Source organism: Varanus komodoensis, unplaced genomic scaffold (genome assembly GCF_004798865.1).
Source record: "Varanus komodoensis strain SLA01 unplaced genomic scaffold, ASM479886v1 scaffold1, whole genome shotgun sequence".
Lineage (NCBI taxonomy): Eukaryota > Metazoa > Chordata > Lepidosauria > Squamata > Varanidae > Varanus > Varanus komodoensis.
The window spans coordinates 62482415-62504180 of NW_025335268.1; the positions used below are offsets into that span (position 1 = coordinate 62482415).

General features: G+C 40.2%; 1 protein-coding gene and 1 long non-coding RNA gene across 3 annotated transcripts in view; one reads left to right on the forward strand and one right to left on the reverse strand.

Annotated features, from left to right (window-relative positions):
- Nucleotides 1-6177: 6177 nt before the first annotated feature.
- Nucleotides 6178-8974, reverse strand: LOC123022037. Its single transcript, XR_006414458.1, has 3 exons — nt 8905-8974; nt 7897-8110; nt 6178-6291 (listed from the first exon to the last, which is right to left on the reverse strand). It is a non-coding gene; the product is annotated as an uncharacterized LOC123022037 (long non-coding RNA).
- A 56-nt stretch (nt 8975-9030) lies between these two features.
- The window catches only part of USP45 (ubiquitin specific peptidase 45), a 60255-nt gene continuing 47519 nt past the window's right edge, over nt 9031-21766 (forward strand). The window contains exons 1-5 of one of the 2 annotated variants that reach the window (XM_044427402.1): nt 9031-9145; nt 16376-16485; nt 17273-17442; nt 17987-18090; nt 20160-20260. In XM_044427402.1, coding sequence (XP_044283337.1) covers nt 16386-16485; nt 17273-17442; nt 17987-18090; nt 20160-20260 — 475 coding nt within the window. In that variant the 5' untranslated portion in view covers nt 9031-9145; nt 16376-16385. Of the gene's footprint in view, nt 9202-16375; nt 16486-17272; nt 17443-17986; nt 18091-20159; nt 20261-21766 lie in introns of both variants that reach the window. The other variant, XM_044427411.1, reaches the window with a different exon arrangement.

Here is a 21766-nt window from a genome sequence, read left to right on the forward strand (position 1 = left end):
AAAGTCACCCGGTTGGCTCCACGGCTGAGCGGGGACTAGAACCCAGATCGTCTGAGTCCCAGTCCCACGCTCTTAACCACTACGCCACAATGCTTTTTAAGGAGGCAATCCTGTACGTCAGCTTTCCCCACCCGGTTTTGGATTGCAACCTCCATCATTCCTAGCCATGCTGACGCGAGTTGTGGTTTAAGGCACTGCAAGGACATTAGATGCAAGAAGGCAGAATTCATGGGGCTTATTCCCCAGTTGATGTACCTAGGATAGCACAGTAAGTGGGCCCAGGACTGGATCTCAGGAACACATTGAAGTAGTCAAATAGAAATGTAGTGGAAGTGTTAGTAGTGCAACTAAAAAGGGCTGAAGACTGTTGGACCTCTGAAAAAGAAATTAACAATACTGAAGTGTTTAAATGTAGACTAGCAGTCATATTATCTTGGCAGCAAAGGATTTTTTACTTGAAACATATTTCCCTAAAGGAAACATTGTGCCGTATTCATGTAGAAAGCTGAACTTGTGATTAGCCTAAGTAAACATATTTTGCCAAACAGCACCAGGAAAATGTAACTTATTGGTAATAGTCACACATTTCTGCAAAAACATGTGTTGCATATTATTGTTATGTGCTGTCAAGTCAGCTTGAACCTATGCCAACGCTATGAAAACCCTCCAAAATGTCCTGTTCATGACAGCTCTGTTCAGCTCTTCCAAACTCAAGGCTGTGGTTTACTTTATGGATTCAATCCATCTCATATTTGGTCTTCCCTTTCATATTATACTTTCCCTAACATGATTGTCTTCCCCAGTTTTGTTATTTTTGCTCTAGGGAAAATTCTGACGACTGGATCTAGGACCCACTTGTCTTTCTGCTCAGGATATTTGCAAAGCTCTCCTCCAGCTCTGTTTTGAGCTCATCATTTTTCCTCTTGTCAGCTTTCTTTAAAGAGCCAGTGTGATGTATTGGGTAAGAGCATAGGCCTAGGATCCAGGTAATCCAGGTCCTAGTCCCTTCTCAGCCATGGAGCCAACAAGGTGAGACTCACAGACTCAGCTCAGCCTACCTCACAGGGTTGTTCTTGTGGGAATAAGACTGAGAGCAGGAGGAAGAGATCTTAAATAAGCTACTTTGAGTTTGTTGTAAGAAAAAAGTGGAATACAAATCAAACAGATATTCACTTCCAACTGTCAGACCCATAGATTGTAATTGGTAATACAATAGTTAGCATAATCTTGACCTTGGTCTCCAATAAAACATCCTTACACTTGCTAACCTTTTCTGGTCTGTTAGTTTCAGTCTTCCTCAGATTTCTTGACTGCAGTTTACCTTTGCATTTATGATTGATCGTATGTAAAGTCTTTCACACTTTTGATTTCTTCATTATTAATAGTGAATTTCTATAATTCTTCTGTGAACATGATTTTTGTTTTCCTCATATTCACTTGCACTTTCTTCTTTCACTTTTATCGAGTAATTTCAAGTCATTGCTGTTTTCTGCTATGGTATCATTGACATATCGTAAATTTGTGATGTTTCTTCCTTCAATTTTCATTCCTTCCTATGACTCTAATCCAACTTTCCTTGTGATATGTTATGTGTATAGATTATTACTATTATTATACATTATTACTGACATTGATGAATTTTTCACATAAGAAAAACGTATGTATAGAAATGCACTGAGCCTTGCTGCTCTACTTGTCACAGAGTAGCTGGAGTAAAATGGAAAGTCCAAGAGATTAAATTTATCATTACAGAGAAAAACTGCACAGTGCCAAAATTCTTCCTACCGCTCACAACTATAAAGTCTATGGAAGGTTTGCCCTCTTGCATCTCCTAATCCACACTAGTCCAGGGATCACAACTCAAACTACTCTGAAAAATGCTGCTTTGATTGATTATGCACAAACATAAAAATACAAACGAATTTTTACTATACTGTTCAGTTAGGCTATAATCTGTACTCACGTACCTGGGCTTACATTCAATGAACTCAGTAGGAAGTACTTATGAATAGACATGCACCCTCAGTGTTGTTTTCATCTCAACTCATGCTTTTTTGCTGAATGCTTCTTAGAGTTCACTTTTCCTTTTTGTACAATTGCAAATCTGAGTCTGAAGCTCTGTTAACCTTTCCCCCCATCTCGTAAAACCCTATGTACTGTATTTGTCCATCTATAAGACGCCCCCATGTATAGGACGCCCCCCCCCACTTTTCTTACGGATCTCAGAGAGCAAGCTGCTGCTGCATGCATGCGTGCGCACCCGCACCAGTCTCCCCCCTCCGAGCATGCCTGCGCCTGCCTCCCTCCCACTGCACCCGCGATTGCACCAGTCACCCCCCTCCCGAGTGGGCCCTCTCGCCCCCCGCCCCCCATGTATAAGACGCCCCTCCATTTTTAGATAAATATTTTAAGGAAAAAAATATCATCTTATACATGGAAAAACCATGGTGCTTTCCTTTGTATTACATCTACTTTTTTCTCACCTATTCACAGGTATGTCTGCTGCCCCATTTTTCAGAAGCCTTTTCTTTTTTTCTCTGTACTGCCACTGGTCTCTCTGCTCCACCTATCTGTTAGCTCTGTATTTCCTGCTTAATCAAACAGTACCTAAACCAGTTTTAAAATATAGTCAAATGCAATAAACTTCCTGAACTCTTAGTTACCTTTTTCAACTCAGATTTCTCTGTACCCGTTATCCCTTTTTATGACTGCCCATAATACATTCAGTTCCTTCTGTATTGCCATATATTTTGCACTCCTAATGGTTACATGTTGTTTCTTTCCCCACTCAGAGATCCACTGCAGCCCTATTTTCCTTATCACTGTATTATTTTCTATGTGCCTGTACTATTACCCTTATCTCTTCCTTCTCACTGGTATCAGCAGCAATCATTCACCAGTCTTTCACTTTCCCAGCAATTCGCAGCAGCAAAGCAATGTTCAATATAGGTCAGCTAGTTATAACAGAAATGAAAACCTGGAGCCAACTCCACCATGTGGCTTGGAATTCAGAGATGCAGTGATTCAGGTATTCTCCACTATCCCTTTTTATAGATTTGGGTGGCCTTAGAATGATGCTTCCATAACGTTGTGGGGAAAGTCTGCAAATAATGTGTATTTGGAATACCCCTGGAAGTGAGCATTAGATAGGCCTCTGCTAGTATTTTGTGTTCTCTGACCTAAAGGGTATTGAAGATGCATGGCTTAACTCTTATGCACTCTATAAACAACTACTTAGAAGTAAATCTGAGCATGGTCTGAAGACACCATGTATGGGAGAAATGTAGGATATTACTATAATATAATGTAATATAATAATTATATTGATATCAATGAGGTATACTCCTGGGTAAGTGGATGTAGGACGGCAGACTTAAATTGCTTAATCTATTCCCCTAGAATTATTTGTTGAATTATTATTTGGTAGATTATTTGGTATTTGAGTCATACCAGCAAATCTATTCTAATCTAATATACAGTATATGTATTCTTACTTCTTTCTCCCAGTAAGAGATTTTTGTTCTCTGTATTTAAGCTTAAGAAAGAGTTCTCCATAAATTGAAAGATTAGTCTGAGACAGACCAGACACTAGTTGATCCAACTAAAGATACTAAACCTGAGGTGTTTTCTTTTATCATTTTAACATGTCTGACTCAAGGTTTTCATGCATTTTAATGCTGGATGATGCTAAAACCCAAAAACTAAGTATATCTGTAAACTGTTGTACTACTCCTGTAATCTGCGCTACTCCTAGGATATAAACTTATCTTTAAATCATTAAAGGCCAGGGCAACTTCTTCTTCCTTCTCTTTCTCCTCCTATATTTTTATTTACTTATTTTATACTGATAATTTTATATTTGTAACTCAGTGTATTTTTTGTATTTTTGTATTTAATGGTAATTTATTATGTTCTATTGTATTTCAATGTATTTTATTGTGTTGTAAGCCGCCCCGAGGATTCGGCAAGGGGCGGCATAGAAATGTTATAATAATAATAATAATAATAATAATAATAATAATAATAATGCATTTGAATGTAATTTGTATTTTTAAAACCACTTTATCTTAGTTTGTTGCTAAAGGATTTCAAGTATTAATATTTTTTTTAAAATATACTAACAAGTATAAGATTCTATATTTACCCTTTGGCTAGGCTTGGGAGCAAAGATCACTTGAGCCTTCCACATGGCAAACCTTGTGCTACCAGCTGAGGCTACAGACTGGTGATTCACCCAGTAGCAATATGACAAAATTTCTTGTACAGAAATGTTCCAAATTGTATTGATATGAAGTAAAGATATGATGCATCAAAACTAAGGTTGTTCATTCACAGAAGTCTTACCTACCAGCAGATTTGCTGCCAAGCATTCCTGGCTACTATTTTTCAAAGTACCTTGATATGTATCTATAATGGAAAGAATTTGAATTAACTTTAAATAAATGTTTCATAATATTTTGAAAGGTTTTAACAGCCAGCATAGTGGCATATGGTGGCTTTGCATTTCCACATGCAAGACCTATCACTGGTACAAACCAGTCATGTCATATGATAACTAGTTACAGTATGGCACTTCATAAAGTGTTATCTGAGCTCTAGCTGAAGAAACAGAAGGTAACGTATTTAGAGGTTAAAAGAAACATTGAGAATTAAGAGCTTTGTGCCGGAACTGCTAGTGTCCTTGCTTCAGAATAATTCCAACAATAAATTACCACAAGAAACTACCTCACTACAACACTAAACTGAGGCATATTCTTCAGATGTCTTTCATCCATTGGTGAAGGCATTGCTATTCTGCCAGGCATTTTTTAACAAATTTGATGGATTTATGGCCTCTGCCTCTATTTTTATTGTGGGTTTTACTGAATATGTTTAATATGGGATCTTTACGAGCTGTCCTGAGTGGTGCATGGGCACTAGAAGGATGGGATACACACACAGAGAGAATGTTTCAAATGATCACCCATCTTCCCACTAACCTCTTCAGCTGCTGTACTCATCCGAAGACCCTCTAGTAGTGGTACCAGAGATTTCAGAGGTTTGGTCCATTACAACTAAGAATAGGGCCTTTATTGTCCTAGCACTCACTCTCCAGCATTCCTTATCATTGCAAATTAGGCATGCACCAACTCTTATCAGGTTCAGCACCTACCTATCTTTTTTGAACATGCATTCCCAATAATGTAAGTTCATCTAATGCACACAGATTACACCTTTCTTTAACATAAGCAATTCATAAACATTATGAAATAAATAATCAGAAACTATGTCCTGAAGACAGATCCAAGCTTTGTTAATATGCTTGAGGCTTCCTAACCAAAGTTGCTGTGCATTGGCTCCATAATGATCCACGGAAATCAGTCAAGCATATTTCTTAGACAATTAGCCCAATCCCTCTAGGTCTTCTTGCAAACACGATAACTCCTATGCACATACATAATCCCATGTGTGCAAACCTTACCATTCACATCAGTGATACAAGAGGAACATCATGCATTCATTCCTTCGCATCACTACATAGTACATCCTTTGCACACAGGATGTTGGTGACTCTGTAATTTGGAGAGAAATGGTTTTTTTTCATTTATGTACCTATTTATTATATTTCTATATAAACTCAGTGCTTGAAAATGTTTTATCAAACACACTACTTTGCCCTCATAAAGGTGCATTCTGAAGAATGCATTAAGGTATTCTTCTTAGCTTAAATTAAAACAAGGTTAAAACATCCTTCTAAATGGGAAATTGTGACAAATTTAAGCTGGCATACAAACTGGCTCACTAGTTGCTGGCTGCCTGCCTGTCCATATGGCATCCTTTTTCTACACATAGTTTCAAACAGCTTTTGAATGACAGCTTCATTAAAAAGAAAATTTTAGTGATGTAACACACCCTCAATGTAAAATTAGTTTAGAAATAGTTTTACAGGGGGATTAGACAGATATGTAGAAGATAAGACTAACAACAGCTACTATATGCTATATACTATATAATGACTATGTACTATGTCTGGGAGTGCAAGAAACATGCCCTGAGAGACTGGCTGTTGGAGAAGGGCAGTGGGAGAGGATTACTGCCCTCATGTCCTGTGGGCTTCACATAGGTATTCGATTAGGTGGTCTGGACAGCCGGAATGCTGGGTTAGATAAGTCCTTGATCTGATGCAGCAGAGCTCTTCTCAAGCACATATAGATGGTAATATTCTTCTTGATTCAGTCTCATAACACTAACTGAATGTGAGTATACATCAGGGTGGGCCTAATTCATTACTCTGCCTGTTCATGTGCCCAACTGCAAAAGAGGGCAAGAAGGAAGAGGGTTGAGTTAGTGACCCAGGATTGTATCAGACAAAAACTTAGATTGCCAATGACTTGACAGAGCTATAGCATCTGATCTGACAGGAATTTTATGTTTGCATATCCTGTGTAGCCACCTGCGAGCAATGGGTACACTCTAATTCTTTTGCATTTCATGTGGAACAACAGTGAAACAAAAGAGGCCTGATATACGAATCCTACATGTCTAATCAGAAGTACATCTTCTTGCTTCCAGTGGAGCTTATTCTTGAGTAATTATGACACTTCTGGAGAAAGTGGCATACAGTATATATATCATTGGACTTTCTTAGTGCTATAACCAAAGGTACTCCATATTTGTTCAGAAGTACAGTTAGTACTAGTAGAACATGTTCTAAGCCTGCAAATGACACTGAAAATATTTTCCCTGGTTTAAGCAAATTGTTTATTCAGAAATAAATCCCACAAATTAGCCATGCTAAGCAAGGGCTCTAGTTTATTTTTTAAAAGATTGTATGTTGCCTTTCAACTGAAAATATTTAAGGTAGCTTAAGATAAAACAGTGTCAACAGCTAGATAAAGTTATCAAACCTAAAATGATAAAAGTGTAATGGAAAAAACCTATTAGCACCAAAAGAACAAACAACTCATCCTGAATACAGTATTATGAAGTTGATTTGCCCTACAAAAAGAAAAAGAAAAAGAAAAGACAGAGGAAAGCCAAATCTCTGGATTCAAAATGCAAAGTGAATCTGTTGATTATCTTGATGAGTGGCTAGATTTGTATGAAAACAAGTAGATACGTTTAGATACCTGGGGCCCAAAACTTTATACAAAACTTTAACTTTATTTCATAATGAAAACTGCCTAACTCAGCTTTCCTCAACATGGTGCCTACCAACTGTCTGAGCTACAGCTCTGAGCATTCCTGACCATTGGCCATGTTGACTGGGGCACATGGGAGCTGAAGTCCACATCAACTAATAGGTTGTGAGAGGCTGGCTCAGCTAGGCAATTTGCTGCCAGGCAGGTTTCAGTGGGGAGTTTGTTCTGCCACTGGCAGGCTACCACTGAAAAAGCTCTTTTTCTTGTCACCAACCAAGCTTCTCTTGTAGGTGGCAAACAGAGGTGGTACCAGATCTTAATCACAGTGCCATTGTAACTGGGAAAGGGATTCTAGCTTTGTGGTCCTTTGTAGGTGAAAACCAGCACCTTGAATTAGGCTTGAAAGAATATGGGCAGCCAATACCACAGGGCTGGAATTAGTGCTCACTTTCAAACTGTCTGATCCCTGTTATAAATTCAGCAGCCACATTTTGCACAAGCTGCAGCTCCTGAACAGTCTTCAAAGATAGTGCCATGCAGAGCGCATTGCAGTAATCTAGTTTAGAGATTGCCAGAGCATAGATGATGATGATGATTTGCAGTATTTATTTCATTTCTATACCACCCCATAGCCAAAGCTCTCTGGGTGGTTTACAACAATGTGTGAAACAAAACAATACAACATGATACAAATACCATAAAAACCAAAATGATGTTAAAATGATTTTAAAATTAATCTGAAACATACAAGAAAACTGCAGTAAACTAAGCATACCTTTGCAGACTTCTGGATAAAATCCTGTCTTGACCCAGCACTGAAAAGATAGCACATTTAGCATCAGGCTCCAATAGGGAGGTTGATTCAAAGATGGGAGCTACACAGAGGACGGCCTCCCCTGTTACCACTCTCTGAACTTCCAGTGGAGTTGGCCCCAGAGGTTCAGCATAGTGCCCAGGTAGTTTCCAGCTGGGAGATGCGTTTCAATACCCTAAACAGTGCAAGACTTTTAGGTTAAAACTAGCATTTTGAATTGAACCCAGAAGCATACATGCAGCCAATACAGGTGGGTGAGAAACGGTCGGCAAGTCCTAGTAATTAATCTGTCTGCCACATTCTACACAAGGTGCAGCTTCTGAACCTTTTTCAAGGGCAGCCCCTCAGAGAGTGCATTGCAGTAACCTGATTTAGAGATTGTCAGAGCATAGATCACTGACAGCAGGCTATCCGTGTCCAGATGGGGCAGAGCTGGGCCACCAGCCAAGCTGGTAAAAGGCACTCCATGCCACTGAAACCCTCACACAGCAAAGATGGCTCAAGAACACCCCAGGAAATAAAGCCAATAAACAAGCAAACAATAACTGTTAATATCGAAAGAGTTGACTGTAGTTTGCCAATTCAAAAAATTGGGAGCAGGTGATCTGGACGAAGGCTGTCCAAGAGTTACCGGATAGTACTGGGCTAGAATTACGGGTTGGGCACTTGCAGCCGCAGGCCTGCGTGTGGCCCTTGGTCTCATTTCAGAGGTCTTGTGCAAGTGTTCGAGTTCCAGTCTCTGGCAAGAGCAATCCGCTCTTTTGCCAAAGGCACCGTGGACAGGAAGAACTGCCGAGCAAGGAACGGGTTACTTCGCCCCCCTGGAGGTGAGGACGTGAGGCTTGAAAGCGTGCACGTGTGCAGGCAACCCGTCCTCAGAGCTTGAAAGGTGAACTCTGCCCGTGTTTCGGATGAGCGAGACGGCGGCCTCTCACACTCGGGGCCTCAGTGGATTGTACCGGGGCTTACATGGATGCAAACGCCTTGTTGCCTGTTGCTTGTGCAGCGGCTGCTGTTAGCGTCTACACGGAGATCGCGCCACGGCGGGCCCTCTCTCGCTACGAGGCGGGGGCGGGCCGGGACAGCCGAGGGCGGCCAGGGAAGCGGCCTAGCAGAAGCTCGGCTTCCTTTGCCGCTTCCTGTTCCTCCTCCTCTTTCCGCCGCCGCTCCAGCTTGCTGCCTCTCCCGGGCGAAGCAGTCGCCCAGCGCGGTGAGTGAGGAAGCAGTACAGTCGGAGGGGACGCGGGGCTGCGCCCAAGCGGCAAGGTGCGCGGGGAGGGCCCGCCGGTTTTGCGCGGGACGCTGCCTCCCCGGCCCGCACTGCACCGGCAGCCGGCGGGAGGACGGGACCTGGCCAGGGCAATGGGGGCTGGGTGGCTTGTGGGCCCTGTCCAGGCGGCTCAGTGGCCGCAGGGGGAGCGCAGCTTCTTGCGGAGGTTTCCGCGTGTCGAGGGCGCAGCCCAGAGCATCTCTCCCAAGGCCCGGGCGCTAGAGGAGGCTTGGAAGCTGAGCTGCTCTGAAGACCGGTCTTTTTAAGGGGTGGCTTAGGCAAGCAGTTGTTCTGTGCCCTGCTCTGTCTGAGAACACGCTTGGGATTTGTGCCACCTTCTGGAGTCCCTGCACAACCCTCCCTTTGACTTGGGCCTGGGATGTTGGCAATACCGGGCGGGCTTGCTTCCTTGTCCTTCAGCGACCCCGATCCTGGGTCTGTAGGAAAGAAGGAAGTCCGTTTCACTGAATAACGGAGGTGTCCTGCCAGAAAGTAGATATCGAAACGTTTGGGGGTTCAGTCTCGGCATTGGCCATTCCAACAGGGACTGCTGGGCATGGAAGTTAAAAGCGCCTGGAGAGCCTGACCACTCCTACTAAACCACTATATTCTTGTAGGCATTCCTCATGGAACAGTTTGGATTTGACCTCTAAGTAAGCACGTTTGGATCATGTGGCCAACGTTTTCTTTTTGCTGGCCCCTGTGAACATAGTACCCTATGCAAAAATTACTGAGTCCACAGTGGAGGAAAACATATTCTGGACATGTCTATAATCAGTTGGAGTTGTGTTTTGCAGTAGTAAGAACGGTTTTGTTTCTAGACAGTTGTTTCAATATTGGTCCTAGAAAGAGAACCAAAAATAGGTAAGCAGAGCTGTCTGATTGGACAATTTTCTATTAATACAGGATTATGCATGCTGTAAACTTTCCAATGAAAAGTTCTGTTACCTGATAGAATCAGAGATACAAGGCTGGAGGGGAGATGTGTAAAAGCAAACTTGAATAGTTTGAATTGAATTTTGAATTGTGCACTTTTAAGACTCAACATTTATAAAGGATATTATCTACCTTGGTTTCACAAGCAACTTGAATTTTCAGGGTTTTTGAAGGAAAATTAGTTGTAGGTTACCTTTAAAAAACGCTGTAATAATCTTAATAATCATGTAGCTAAGGCCAGTTTTTGCAAATGCATCTAGATTCTTGCTTGTTTGAGAGCAATTTGCCTCTAATTTAATTTAGCAATAACAAATAACCTGGCCAGATAACAATAACAACCACTTTCTTTGACTTTGAAGGATCATTTAGGGCTTGACAGGTTGCTATGCTAACACTGTGGGAAGATATGCACAGTTCTTATACTTAGACTGAGAAATCCTTTTCATGTTGAAAAATAAATGCAAGTAGTTGAGTGTAATTATTCCTAACTATAGGCAATATTTTTTACTAACGTGTATCACACCTTTTTTCCTGCAAGGAATCCAAGGTAGCTTACAAGTTTCTTTTCCTCTCCATTTAACCTCACAACAACAACCCTGTGAGCAGGCTAGGCTGAGAAGCAGTGACTAGGCTAGTGAACTTCGATTAATTCATCTTAAATTATTTTGAGTGTACATATGGAAAAATTGAGAAACTAGGCACTGGATTATTTTCTCATTGTGGATACTAAAGCTGTAATGCAGTGGATGGAAGACTCACTTTGGGCTTCAGTCCTGGCCTGGTTTTATTTTCACTCTTTGCCAACCCACTGGAAATAGAGGAAAATCTTAAACACCCACAGGATTTCTGTGGGGCTGGGCACTTTCCAGGAAGTGATATTCAAACTGATCAATCAACAGATAGAAAGACCTGTTCATGAGTCTGTGAATCAGACTGAATTAGATTTTTTTTTTCAGTCTGGCCATGTTCTTTGTTCAAAGATATTGTCAGAAAAGGTGAGATAGGGCAAAAGATTGGATTAATTACAGCTGCCTATTCTATAACTTGTAAGTGCTCTGTGAGATAGAAATAACTATTTTTAATATATGTAAAATTGGAATTGGTTCAATGATATCTCAAGCAGATTAGAATTTTATTGCTTGCAATTTTTGTTGGGTGTTCAATATTTCATTTGGGTTTTACCTTGCTTGTCTAAGGCAGACATATTTTTAGCATTCCTTTGGAGACAAACATAATCAGAAATGTTGTTATACAACCTTAATAAGTGAAACTTCCTGCCCTGTCATTTCAAATTATATCAATAGATCCTTGCGTGATGTGTGCCTTGCCCTTTGACCACATAGTTTTGTGTTGGAGGGCAAAGAGTATACCATAAAGTATATTTATAGATGGCATGCAGCTATCCCTTTCCCTAGGAATCAAAATAAATTCTTGGAAAGCATTTTGAAATCCCACTTACTCCATCAGCACAGGGTTTGTTTTTAAACATGTGAACCTGTAGAATGGACAGGTGACTGGTTCCTCTGGTTAAACATGTACTTCACTGAAAGGATGATGTCAGTGTCAAATTCTAGAGTGCATTCCAACAGTCCCTGCTGCATGACTTTAATTTATTTTCATGGGTACTATGTGGAACCTGAATCTTGTAAACACTTAAATTCCACTGGAATCCCAGATTTTCATTAGCACTTGGAAACCCAACATCTCCTGTATTGGATGTAATTTTGTTTTGTAAGAAATTGTCAGCTAAAAGTCCGCAATAATGGTTAAGGTTAAAAAGATAAAGAGAAAGAATGGCAGGTTTATAATGTTGTAACATGAACATGCAACTTGGCAAAACAAACTATACATCAGAAACTGTAAAGTGTAAATGTTCTTTTCTTTTAAACATATATGTTTTTGTTGCATTGTTTGAGATAATTTTGTTGCAACTTTCGGGGAGATGCAATACACATATTTTGTAATATAGCTGCTGTATAACCTGCAGTGCCTGATCCTGGAAGCTAAGCAGGGTTGGACCTGGTTGAAATCTGGATGGGTGACAGTTGTGAACTGTCCAGAGAGCTTCAGCTATGGGCAGTATAGCAATGCAATAATTAATATTAATATCAATAATTTAATACATTAAATGGAAGATGGTGTATATATAGTGGGATGTATACTGACAAAGTTAATTGCAGGACCCACTGAAATTCATTTCAGGTTTGTTATGGCTAACTTACACCCCATGGCTTTCAGTGGGAACTATCCATTGGTGTTCCTAAGTCAGCAAAATGGACTTGGTTGACAGATCAAATTTCTCGTTCCCATAAAGCCAGTCACCCATGCCCTAGAGGACTGAGGGATCCTCAGGAGCAGATAGGTGGTAGAGGAGAGTAAATTCCATTGCATTAATGGAAAGTCTGCCTATGTGTCATTGGATTTAGCTCTTAGTCTGAATCCAACCCAATAATTATACACACACTATTGCTGTATTATAATACTATTTCACAATTCTCAGGAGAAGCATTTTTTTTTTTTGAGGTACACAGAACTGTAGTGCAGAGGAGAGGTGACTAGGAATTCCCTTGTAGGAATATTCATTCTTCTCATGCTAGTATTGGATACAGTTTCCCTTTTATTTCAGTGGAATTTGTTTTTACGCTATGAGTTTTTGTCTTAAGATTTTATCTGTTAAACAGAAAAGAGCTACAGAAAAATGTAATTAGCAACCAGATTTTGGAATTTAATGCATAGGAATCTTACATTATTGAAAATAATGATATTAGTCACAGAGAAAAATCAAAAAGATCTGTAGGACTGTATAAGGTGGGTGTTATAAATGGTAAAAATGGCATTGCACTGTGGCCATAAGAGACATAATGTAACAATTACACATGATAACCAAAGCACACCATAAGCCTGGAATTACACAAAAACCCAAACACGTAATTCTAAAATTATGATGAAATTTCAGCTGAGTCTGAGTTGGAATTTTAATAGTTGCAGTTTGTAGTAAAATAGTTGCAGTTGGATTCAATTTGTAGTTTAAATGGTGCATTTGTTTGGCTTGCTCTTGCACTTCCTTTGCTCAGAAAATTTAATGACTTTATGTTCAAAAAATCAGTCTTGCAGAATCAGACCAAGGCCCACTGAGTTTAGCCTTCATTTTCTAGCAGCTGTATGTCCATGGATGCTTATATACTCATAAACTGCTCCTATTTATTTTGAGCATCTTGTACATAGGATTATACTGTCTCTGACCATTTATCTTGTATTTAGTTATCCTAATAGCATTATTTCATTCAGTCAGATATTTCAAATTTGGTCCAGGATATTCATAAGATACTGTTTTTTTCTTCCAAGTTGTACCTTTGATTCATTCCTAAAATTAAGTGTTAATACAAGCCACCCATTTCTTATAAAATACAGTGAATCTTCAACAATAGTTAATTTTGTGCGAAGTTATTCCTTTCTGTTTTAAAAATGGAGAATGTATTGCAGTTCACAAGTAGAATATCAGTTGTTCAGTATAGTTTTCTCTATAATGTGCTTGACTAGTAAAGATTTTGTCAGATTTCTTCAGGAAATATTGCAAAACTGGTATTCTGTAGATTTGCTTTCCCTTAAGTTGTGCAGCAGCACACCATCTGTCTTTTGCGTTTTGCTGGTAGTGTCCAAAGCAGAGCAACTTGTCCTTGGTTTGAGATTGACATGTGTCATGAGGAACAAACTGGGGCAGCCTGCTATGTAGAGAAAAAGTGAAATAATATGGCACTCTTGGCAGTTAGCCACTAGATTCCTGGGAAACAGTGCTAATCATTCCATCAGTCTGACATCCTATTGCCTTGTCAGCCAGTATATGTTTTCCGCCTTTGGCTATACCAGAGCCACACATCCAAACTTGTTATCTCCAAGTCGTGTGGGTTATTCTGACCATAGAAGCAGCATGTAATTTGGCTATTAAAACCAAGCAGGGAAATGTTTGCTTTCTTTCATAATAACTTTAATTCTGTGGAAGGTTGCTGAATATTTCTATGATGAAACAGACTGAACAGAAGTGAAACATGTAAACAGTATTAGCAACTTACAGCAGAGTAACCTTCAGCTCTTAGCTCTTTAATGGTGTGCATTAACAACGTGCAAGGAATCTGGCTTGTAGGTGGGCTTCTGTTGGTTTTCCTCAGCTTGGTTTCCTGGATGTTTAAGTGTGTGTCCAGCTTTCACGTGGTTGTCCAGCAGGAAGTGAGTCCAAGTAAGTCTGCAAAGCCAGCTTAGACACACACTGCATGCACACCTGCTGTTACAAGCAGAGTTCTGCTTCTGTACACACGCCTTATGGACTTTGCATACCTTGTGTACTTTGAACGAGCGTAGTTCAGGGCAAAGAAGGGGTCTGCTAGCATTCACAAGCATTCATGGGCTTGGTTTTGACTCACTGCCTGAGTAGTAGGGGCTGAGTCAAGGAAAGAAGTCTAACAAACACAAGGGAGCTGGATTCCAACTGGATCTTCACATCCTTAATGCACCTTCCACATGATGTTTGTTTCTTGAGAAACGTGGTGGTTTTCCTGAGAAAACAGGTTTAAGAATTGGTCCAGAATTCCATGTGGTGATGTGATTATAGGATAGGTTCAGTATATATCATAAGAAATAAGTCAAAAGATACGTGAATTCTGAGCTGAGTATGTAGTCAATCCCTGTTTTCTTTCATGTCTCCATCCCACCAAAAATTTTAAAAAAACTAGCAAATATCGTAGAATAGTAGAATTTGAATGGGGCAAGAAGGCCAATGAGTCCAGTTCCCTGCTGTCGCAGGTCACCAGTTTACACCATCCCAATTACAAGACTGTCCAGTTTCTTTTTGAATGTCTCTAGTGATCCCATGACCTCTCTAGGGAACTGGTTCCATGTCATATTGCTCTGAAGGTGAGGAAACTTTCCTGATAACTAGCCTGAACCTAGGTTGTCAAATCTTGCATAAACCAAAGCTCAAACTCTGTTTCTCAGGCAATGCTTATCTAGGACAGGAAGTCCATCTACACATCTTCCTGCCATGAGGAGCTAGTAGCTACCCTAGGTGCTACAACTGAGTCTGGTTCAGCCTTGCTGTTGTGCCCTGGGTAGATTTCTGCAGGATCTCACAGAATGATTCCCACTGTTTCACGTGATATGCCAATTGTACGTGGGACATGCCTGAAATGCAGAATATCATGGTTATGACATGCTGAGAATTTCAGAGGACGAGCTGGAAATGAAAGAAGTGTTGCTGCCACTACCAGTCTGTAGTTCTGGTTCTTTTACTGCTCTAGGATGCATTAAATGCTTGAATGCTTGAAAGGCTTTCAGAGCTGTCACCATGCTGAAGCATCTAATCTGCTGACTGATGACATTGTCCAGTGCTAGTCATGATGAATGTGGTCTTTGCCAGTAATTGGATGACAGTTGATCTAGTGCTGGACAGCCAGAATGCCACAGGTAGTTATGAAACACATCTGCATGAAAATGAAACAAGCATTTTCTTAGAAATGGAAGGAAGCAGCTCATATTGTTTGGAACCTGCAGTATAGCTTTGTTCTTCAATGTCCATGAAAATAAATACTAGATAGTCACAGTTCTGGAAAACAGATTTAAAGTGTTTATTTTTCTGATATTTGTTTTAGTGACAAGGACCAATGGTGGAGAGAGCTTTCAATGTGGAGCTGGGGTATTGAATTCAGTTCCTACTTTGCCCACTGAAAAACTTAGGGCTAGTCACTATCAATTTCATTATCTACTTCTTTGGCCTGTTGTTTGAATAAAATGCACGGAGGAAATAATTTGTAGCATCCTGAGCTCCTTGGAAGAAGGATGGAATAAAATGTAAGACATAAATAGTAGGTAAATAATAGAGGCTAACGCCAAACTGTAAGAAATACCTACTTGTTAGTTATTTGTGAAATACTCTGCCATCAGGGATTTATTTTCCAACAAAAGGTTGCTTAGTTGGAGTCTGCTGTGTTCCCTTTCTATTATTTTTGACAGGAATGTCCCTCTTAATGCTGCAAAGGTGTAGCTTAAAATGTTGGAGAGCCACTGTCAGTAAAGCAGTAAGAAGAATTGCCTGGGATACTTTCCAGACCCTTTATTTGAATTGAGGGTTGGCCTGCTTACATCATGTGTGTGTCAACACAGTGTAGAATCATAGGAATTGCTCATGGCTGCCGTACCTTTGTGTGTTACCAATGTCTATCTCACTGCTCGCTCATTTTGTAGCAAATAACAGATGCGGGTGAAAGATCCAGCCACAGTTATCCCTGACAAAACCAAGAGACACAAAAAGTCAAATCAGCATCAGGATGAAGACTCTTCAGATGATATTGCAGGTAAAAAACACCCACGCTATGGTCAGATTTATTCACACCTGGTACATTCACACCTTCACTTTAGTATACTTTATTGATGCAAGCTCCAAAAAGTTTCTTCATGGTGGTGCTAACCTGCAACTGTCTTGCCACAGACGGGATAATATTTGTTGTAACATTAGGTGAATTTTGAGAAGTAACCAAATGTCTAAGGATTTAGTTAACCAGGCCTAACGCTTGTATCTAGCATTACATGAATGGACTAATGCCCATACTAGCAAAGCATTGCTAGTTTGTTTGGAAGATTCCAAAAGCAGCAATGTTTGCAGTTAGATTTTTATAGCCTGACAATTTATGAAATGATCTTACCTTTAGTGCTCTTATTTCGAGGGTTGTTATATAGGTGTATGGAACTGCATCTTTTTTTTAAATGGAATGAGAGAATTTAGCAAAGTGGTTCCCACACTGAAAGAGAGAGAGAGAGAGAGAGAGAGAAGGAAGAAAGAAAAGGTAGAATAGGTTTTGAGATAATTTTCTTTTTCATTTGTAAGGTTGGAGGGAAAATGCAGAAACCCTGCTGGTTCATAGTTGCCATAACTGGAGCCATAGCCATTGTACCTCTGTTGGTATGCTAAAGGGGATGGGGTGCATGCATATTAAAGTTTCTGGGAAACTTTGCATGTCAGTCTCATAGTTACGGTTTCTGGGGTTTCTGTTCCTTATTCCTAAGTTTCACAATGTGTGCATTTTATCGAATTTCTTTCCCATAATAAAATATATTTTAGTCCTGTTAAATTTTCTTCTGTAGGTCTGACATGTCAGCATGTAAGCCAGGCAGTGGATGTGCATCATGTCAAGAGGGCAGTAGCTCAGAATGTCTGGTCAATATGTTCGGAGTGCTTAAAAGAAAGACGAATACGTGATGGCGAGCCAGTTATGCCTTCTGATGTATGGCTTTGCCTCAAATGTGGTACTCAGGTAAATAAACTTGTTAATTTGATTAATTATACGGCTTGTTTAACTACGGCTGTCATTTCACTGACTTTGTGCAGCTACACTAATGCCCTGATAAGAAGTGTTTTAGGCTTGTTCATTTGTGGGATCCGAACAATAATGTTTTAGGTCTTGCTTGGGAAGCTCTAGCAGCTTGTTGTTTCACATGTGTTGCTGGCCTTGCTGCTCTGAGGAAATAGTGGTAGAACAGACTGTGGAAACCTGCTGAAGAGAAGCTGGTAGGGAATCCTGGGATGTTGCTGAACAGCCTTATTGTGGAAGAATAGCTTAGTTGCCTGGCGTGGCTGGGTGGGAGAGGGCCTTGTCAGCTTTCTGTGTGGCGTGGGTGAGCAGGATCTCGACATTCAGGCAACAGAAATAAAAGTGGATAAACCTTGTGCAGTAAGGTCTTGAGAGGTGCTTTAAAAATAAGTACACAAAAGAGCCCATTGTAGAACATTTGGTGAGTTTACTTGGGAAGATAACCATTTTGATAACTAGATTTTAATATTTTATTTATGCACCATAGGGCTGCAGTCAAAACTCAGAAGGCCAGCATTCTTTAAAGCATTTCCAAACTGCACGGGCAGAACCACATTGCATTGTAATCAACCTCAGCACATGGATTGTATGGTAAGTGAGGTTGTATTTTGAGGAGGAGAACTATGTGTGTTTGTCAGTGAAGATATCCACTTACACGTAAACATAACTGTGTACCACTAAACATGTAATGAACCATATTTTCTACAGAATTTCTTTGGATCATTTAACTATGAATTAAAGTTACATAATGGCATCATAAAAGTAATTTATCCTGGATTTGTGGTATTACATTTATCTACTGTATCTAGAGAGCCAGTGTGGTACAGTGGTTAAGAGTACTGGACTGGGACCTAGGAAATCTGATTTCTAGTCTCCACTCAGCCATGAAGCCCACAGAGTGACTTTGGGCCAATCACTCACTCAGCCTAAGCTACTTCACAGGGTTGTTGTTTTGAGGATAAAATGTAGAGGAAGCAAACCTTGTAAGCTGCCTTGTGTTCCTTGCAGGAGGAAGAAAGATAGGCTGTAAATGCAGTGAATGAATGATAAGAATATCTAGCTATTTATAGATTGTTTGCTAATTGTCAAAAGATATAGGCAAGAAATTACTAGTATTGTTCATGATACTTCCAGTAGCTCAAAGTAATAACTAGTTGGAATATAAAATCTGATGATGTAAATTCTAAGATTAATTTTTATTAAGAGAACAATCCTACAGTCCCGGGGCCCATAAGGTTTTCCAGATTACCCCTTCTGAAGCTGTAGACAGTGGCAGGGCTTTAGGAGGAAGACTCCAAAATCTGATTCTTTCTCCAGTCTCTGAGGTCTCTGTAGAGGTATGAAAAAGAGTGTTCTATGGAAGGGGAGGGGAAAGACTAGGATACATACAATCCACTCTCTTGCCTCCTTTAGAAGAAAAGAAATAAAAGGAAGATGGAGAGGCCAAATCACCTTAATCACTCTTAGCCCAGCAGGTCATGGACACCTGGAAGCCTCTGAGTTTAAAGGGTTCCTTTTAGCAGCAGCATGTCCTCTAGGACTGAGCCTTAAATGTACTGCATTGTCTCCAATGCTATCAGGCATAGAAGTTTTAACACCAATCTGAGAAGGTCATTCTACTTTATGTTAGATCTCTGAGAACTGAACTTTACCACTGATGCCTCCTGATTCCTGCCATGAGACAGCTGTCTTTGCAAGGCCAATTGCATGGTTGTGGTAGGGCTGGAAGTGGGAAAGCCTGGAGTTCCTTCCATTTTCTCCATAACCCTGCATGACCTTTATGAAGCAACATCAGAGCAATGTGACTTGCAGTGTTTGCTTCTAAGAGGAAAATCCTTACATAGATCATGGTTCATCTGTGGTTCACAGTTCATACATTTTATTATAATGGCTGCCCAGAGAGCATTATGCTAATGGGCGACTGTTCTGCAAAACAAACAAATAAATAAATGAGTGGCACCAGTGCAACTTTATCCAGGTAACTGAGGGCCAGACTAGATATGACATAGGACATCTGTGCTCAGATATTTTTTTTCTCTTCTTATTCTTATAAACAGCAGCTGGGGCTGGCACACTTTAACCCTTTCTTATTGTGTCTTTTCTGCCGGGCTAAAATCGTCTTCTTCCCAAGCTGCTAGAGGATATTAAACTAGTCTTATTGATGTGGGGAGGATTTAATCTGGACAAACAGCACAAGGAGAAGGGGTAAACCAAAACACTTCTCCAGAGCTATCAGCCTGATACAAATTGTCCCTTCCCATTGAGGGTTTTAACCTAAAGGAAGAATGGAGATTCTGATTCTGAAGCTTTCATGCTATGTCTGATTTGCCCCTGAGATGCCAACTGTTAGCTACAGTTTGACATTATGCCTGAACTGACTAATAGTATGACCAATACATCTAGTGTAAAAATGTTTTAAGGTTTATCAATTTTTTAACTTTTAAAAAGAGCAAGCAAAACTATTTGAATGTTTTAAGATTAAGTAACCCTTACGATTACATCTCTTGTTTATAGCACTTATAATATGTGGTTCATAACAGCAATTCCTGTGCAGTGTCCTGAGTGGAGGAACTGCAGTACTTTCAGGCAGGATACAGAGTTATAAAAATTTATTTACTGGCATGAGATTAGTTGTTACAGTATTTGAATTCTTATTGTAGGTGTTATGAATGTAATGAAGAACTGTCAACGCACTGTAACAAGAAGGCTTTGGCGCAGGTAGTTGACTTCCTCCAGAGACATGTTAATAGGAATGACTCAAGTAAGTAACTTCAAAAAAATTGTGTATGTCTGAAGTTGATATTGGAGCCCTGTTTAAGTATGTCAAGGGTATGATGTCCAGGGGTCCAGAGACCCCATTGTCCTCATCAGTTCGTTTGTATGCTGCTTTTCCATGGTAAAATTATGCTTAAGATGGCTTACAGGAGAAACACACAGCATTATTATGAGTATTGATTTATTTACAGTATTTGTATACTGTTCCATTTATCAGCAAATTGTGATGTTACAATATGTGGAGCTGCCACACTGAAGGTTCTTCTCCTGGTTGACCCCATTTGGGCCATGGGACTGTATGGAACTACCAGGAGAATGTTCTCCGTAACTTCAAGTTATTGGGCAGGCGGCTAAAGGAGAACACACACTTTCAGGTATCCTGGTCCCAAGTTGTTCAAGGCTTTGTGTAGTAGTACTAAAACCATTCACCTGACCCAGTACTGCATAGGCAGCCAGTGCTGAAAAAGGGTAGCTCCCAGCAACAGCCAAGCCTCTGCATACTGCATGAACTTCCGCTGCCAGAGCTGACTCAAGGGCAGCCTCATATCCAGTTTTTGGATTACCATTGCACTTGCCAAAGAGCACAGTATAGTTGCAGTGGCAGGAAAAATTGGAAGGCATATGGCCTCTTCAGTTTGCTTTTGCTATTGTAGGAATAGACTGCATATACACCTGTGATGCTATGCAGGAATTGAGACTGAAAAATAAAATGCACAGTTATTCACAGCTCCACAACTTGTAAGTGTGCAGTCTAAAATAGCTGCAGGGAAAGGAATCATCATGGTGAGAAAGTAATCATGGTGGGCTGCTTTTGAAGTTGCTGTTTTCTCCTGCCTGATAATCCCATGAAAATTAGTGTGAGGAAAGTGCAGGGAAGAGAAGGAGGATAAATATAGCTTTAATGCTGCTGGATTAGAGCACACAAGACTTTGTGCTACATTAAAACCACAAGCACTGGAAAAATGTCATAAAAGTAATTTGAAAAACAATGGAATATTGAGAGCCAGCTTTATCATTCACAAAATAGATCAGGCTGTGCACTGTGTGTCCCATATGGAAAAAAAAGTTGAGCATTTAACCTGGGTATATTTTCCTGACGAAAAAAAGCAAGAACTTCAAATTAAGTTTAAAAAAAGGAATCTTCCTTTTGATATCTGTCAAAAGGAAGTGCTTGTCAAAGGATTAGAGATGTGTTAGCCAGTTCTAGATGGGGTCACACTCTCTCTGAAAGAGGTGTGTGTGCAGTTTGTGGGGTGCTACTTGACCCGGATGTTAGCTGAGATTAAAGTTGTGGTCAAGAGTGTCTGCTATCAGCTTTGGGTGATTTGCCAGCTGAGTCCTTGGAGGAAAATGTCCAGCACATAGAACACTGTGCAAGGCTAGCAGTGCTGAGAATGATTTGATGAGGATTTTTATTTGCATTTAGTTCCAATAACCTTTTTGTTTCTACTTTATAATCATAAAATGTGTCATTTGTGAATAATTCTTCTTG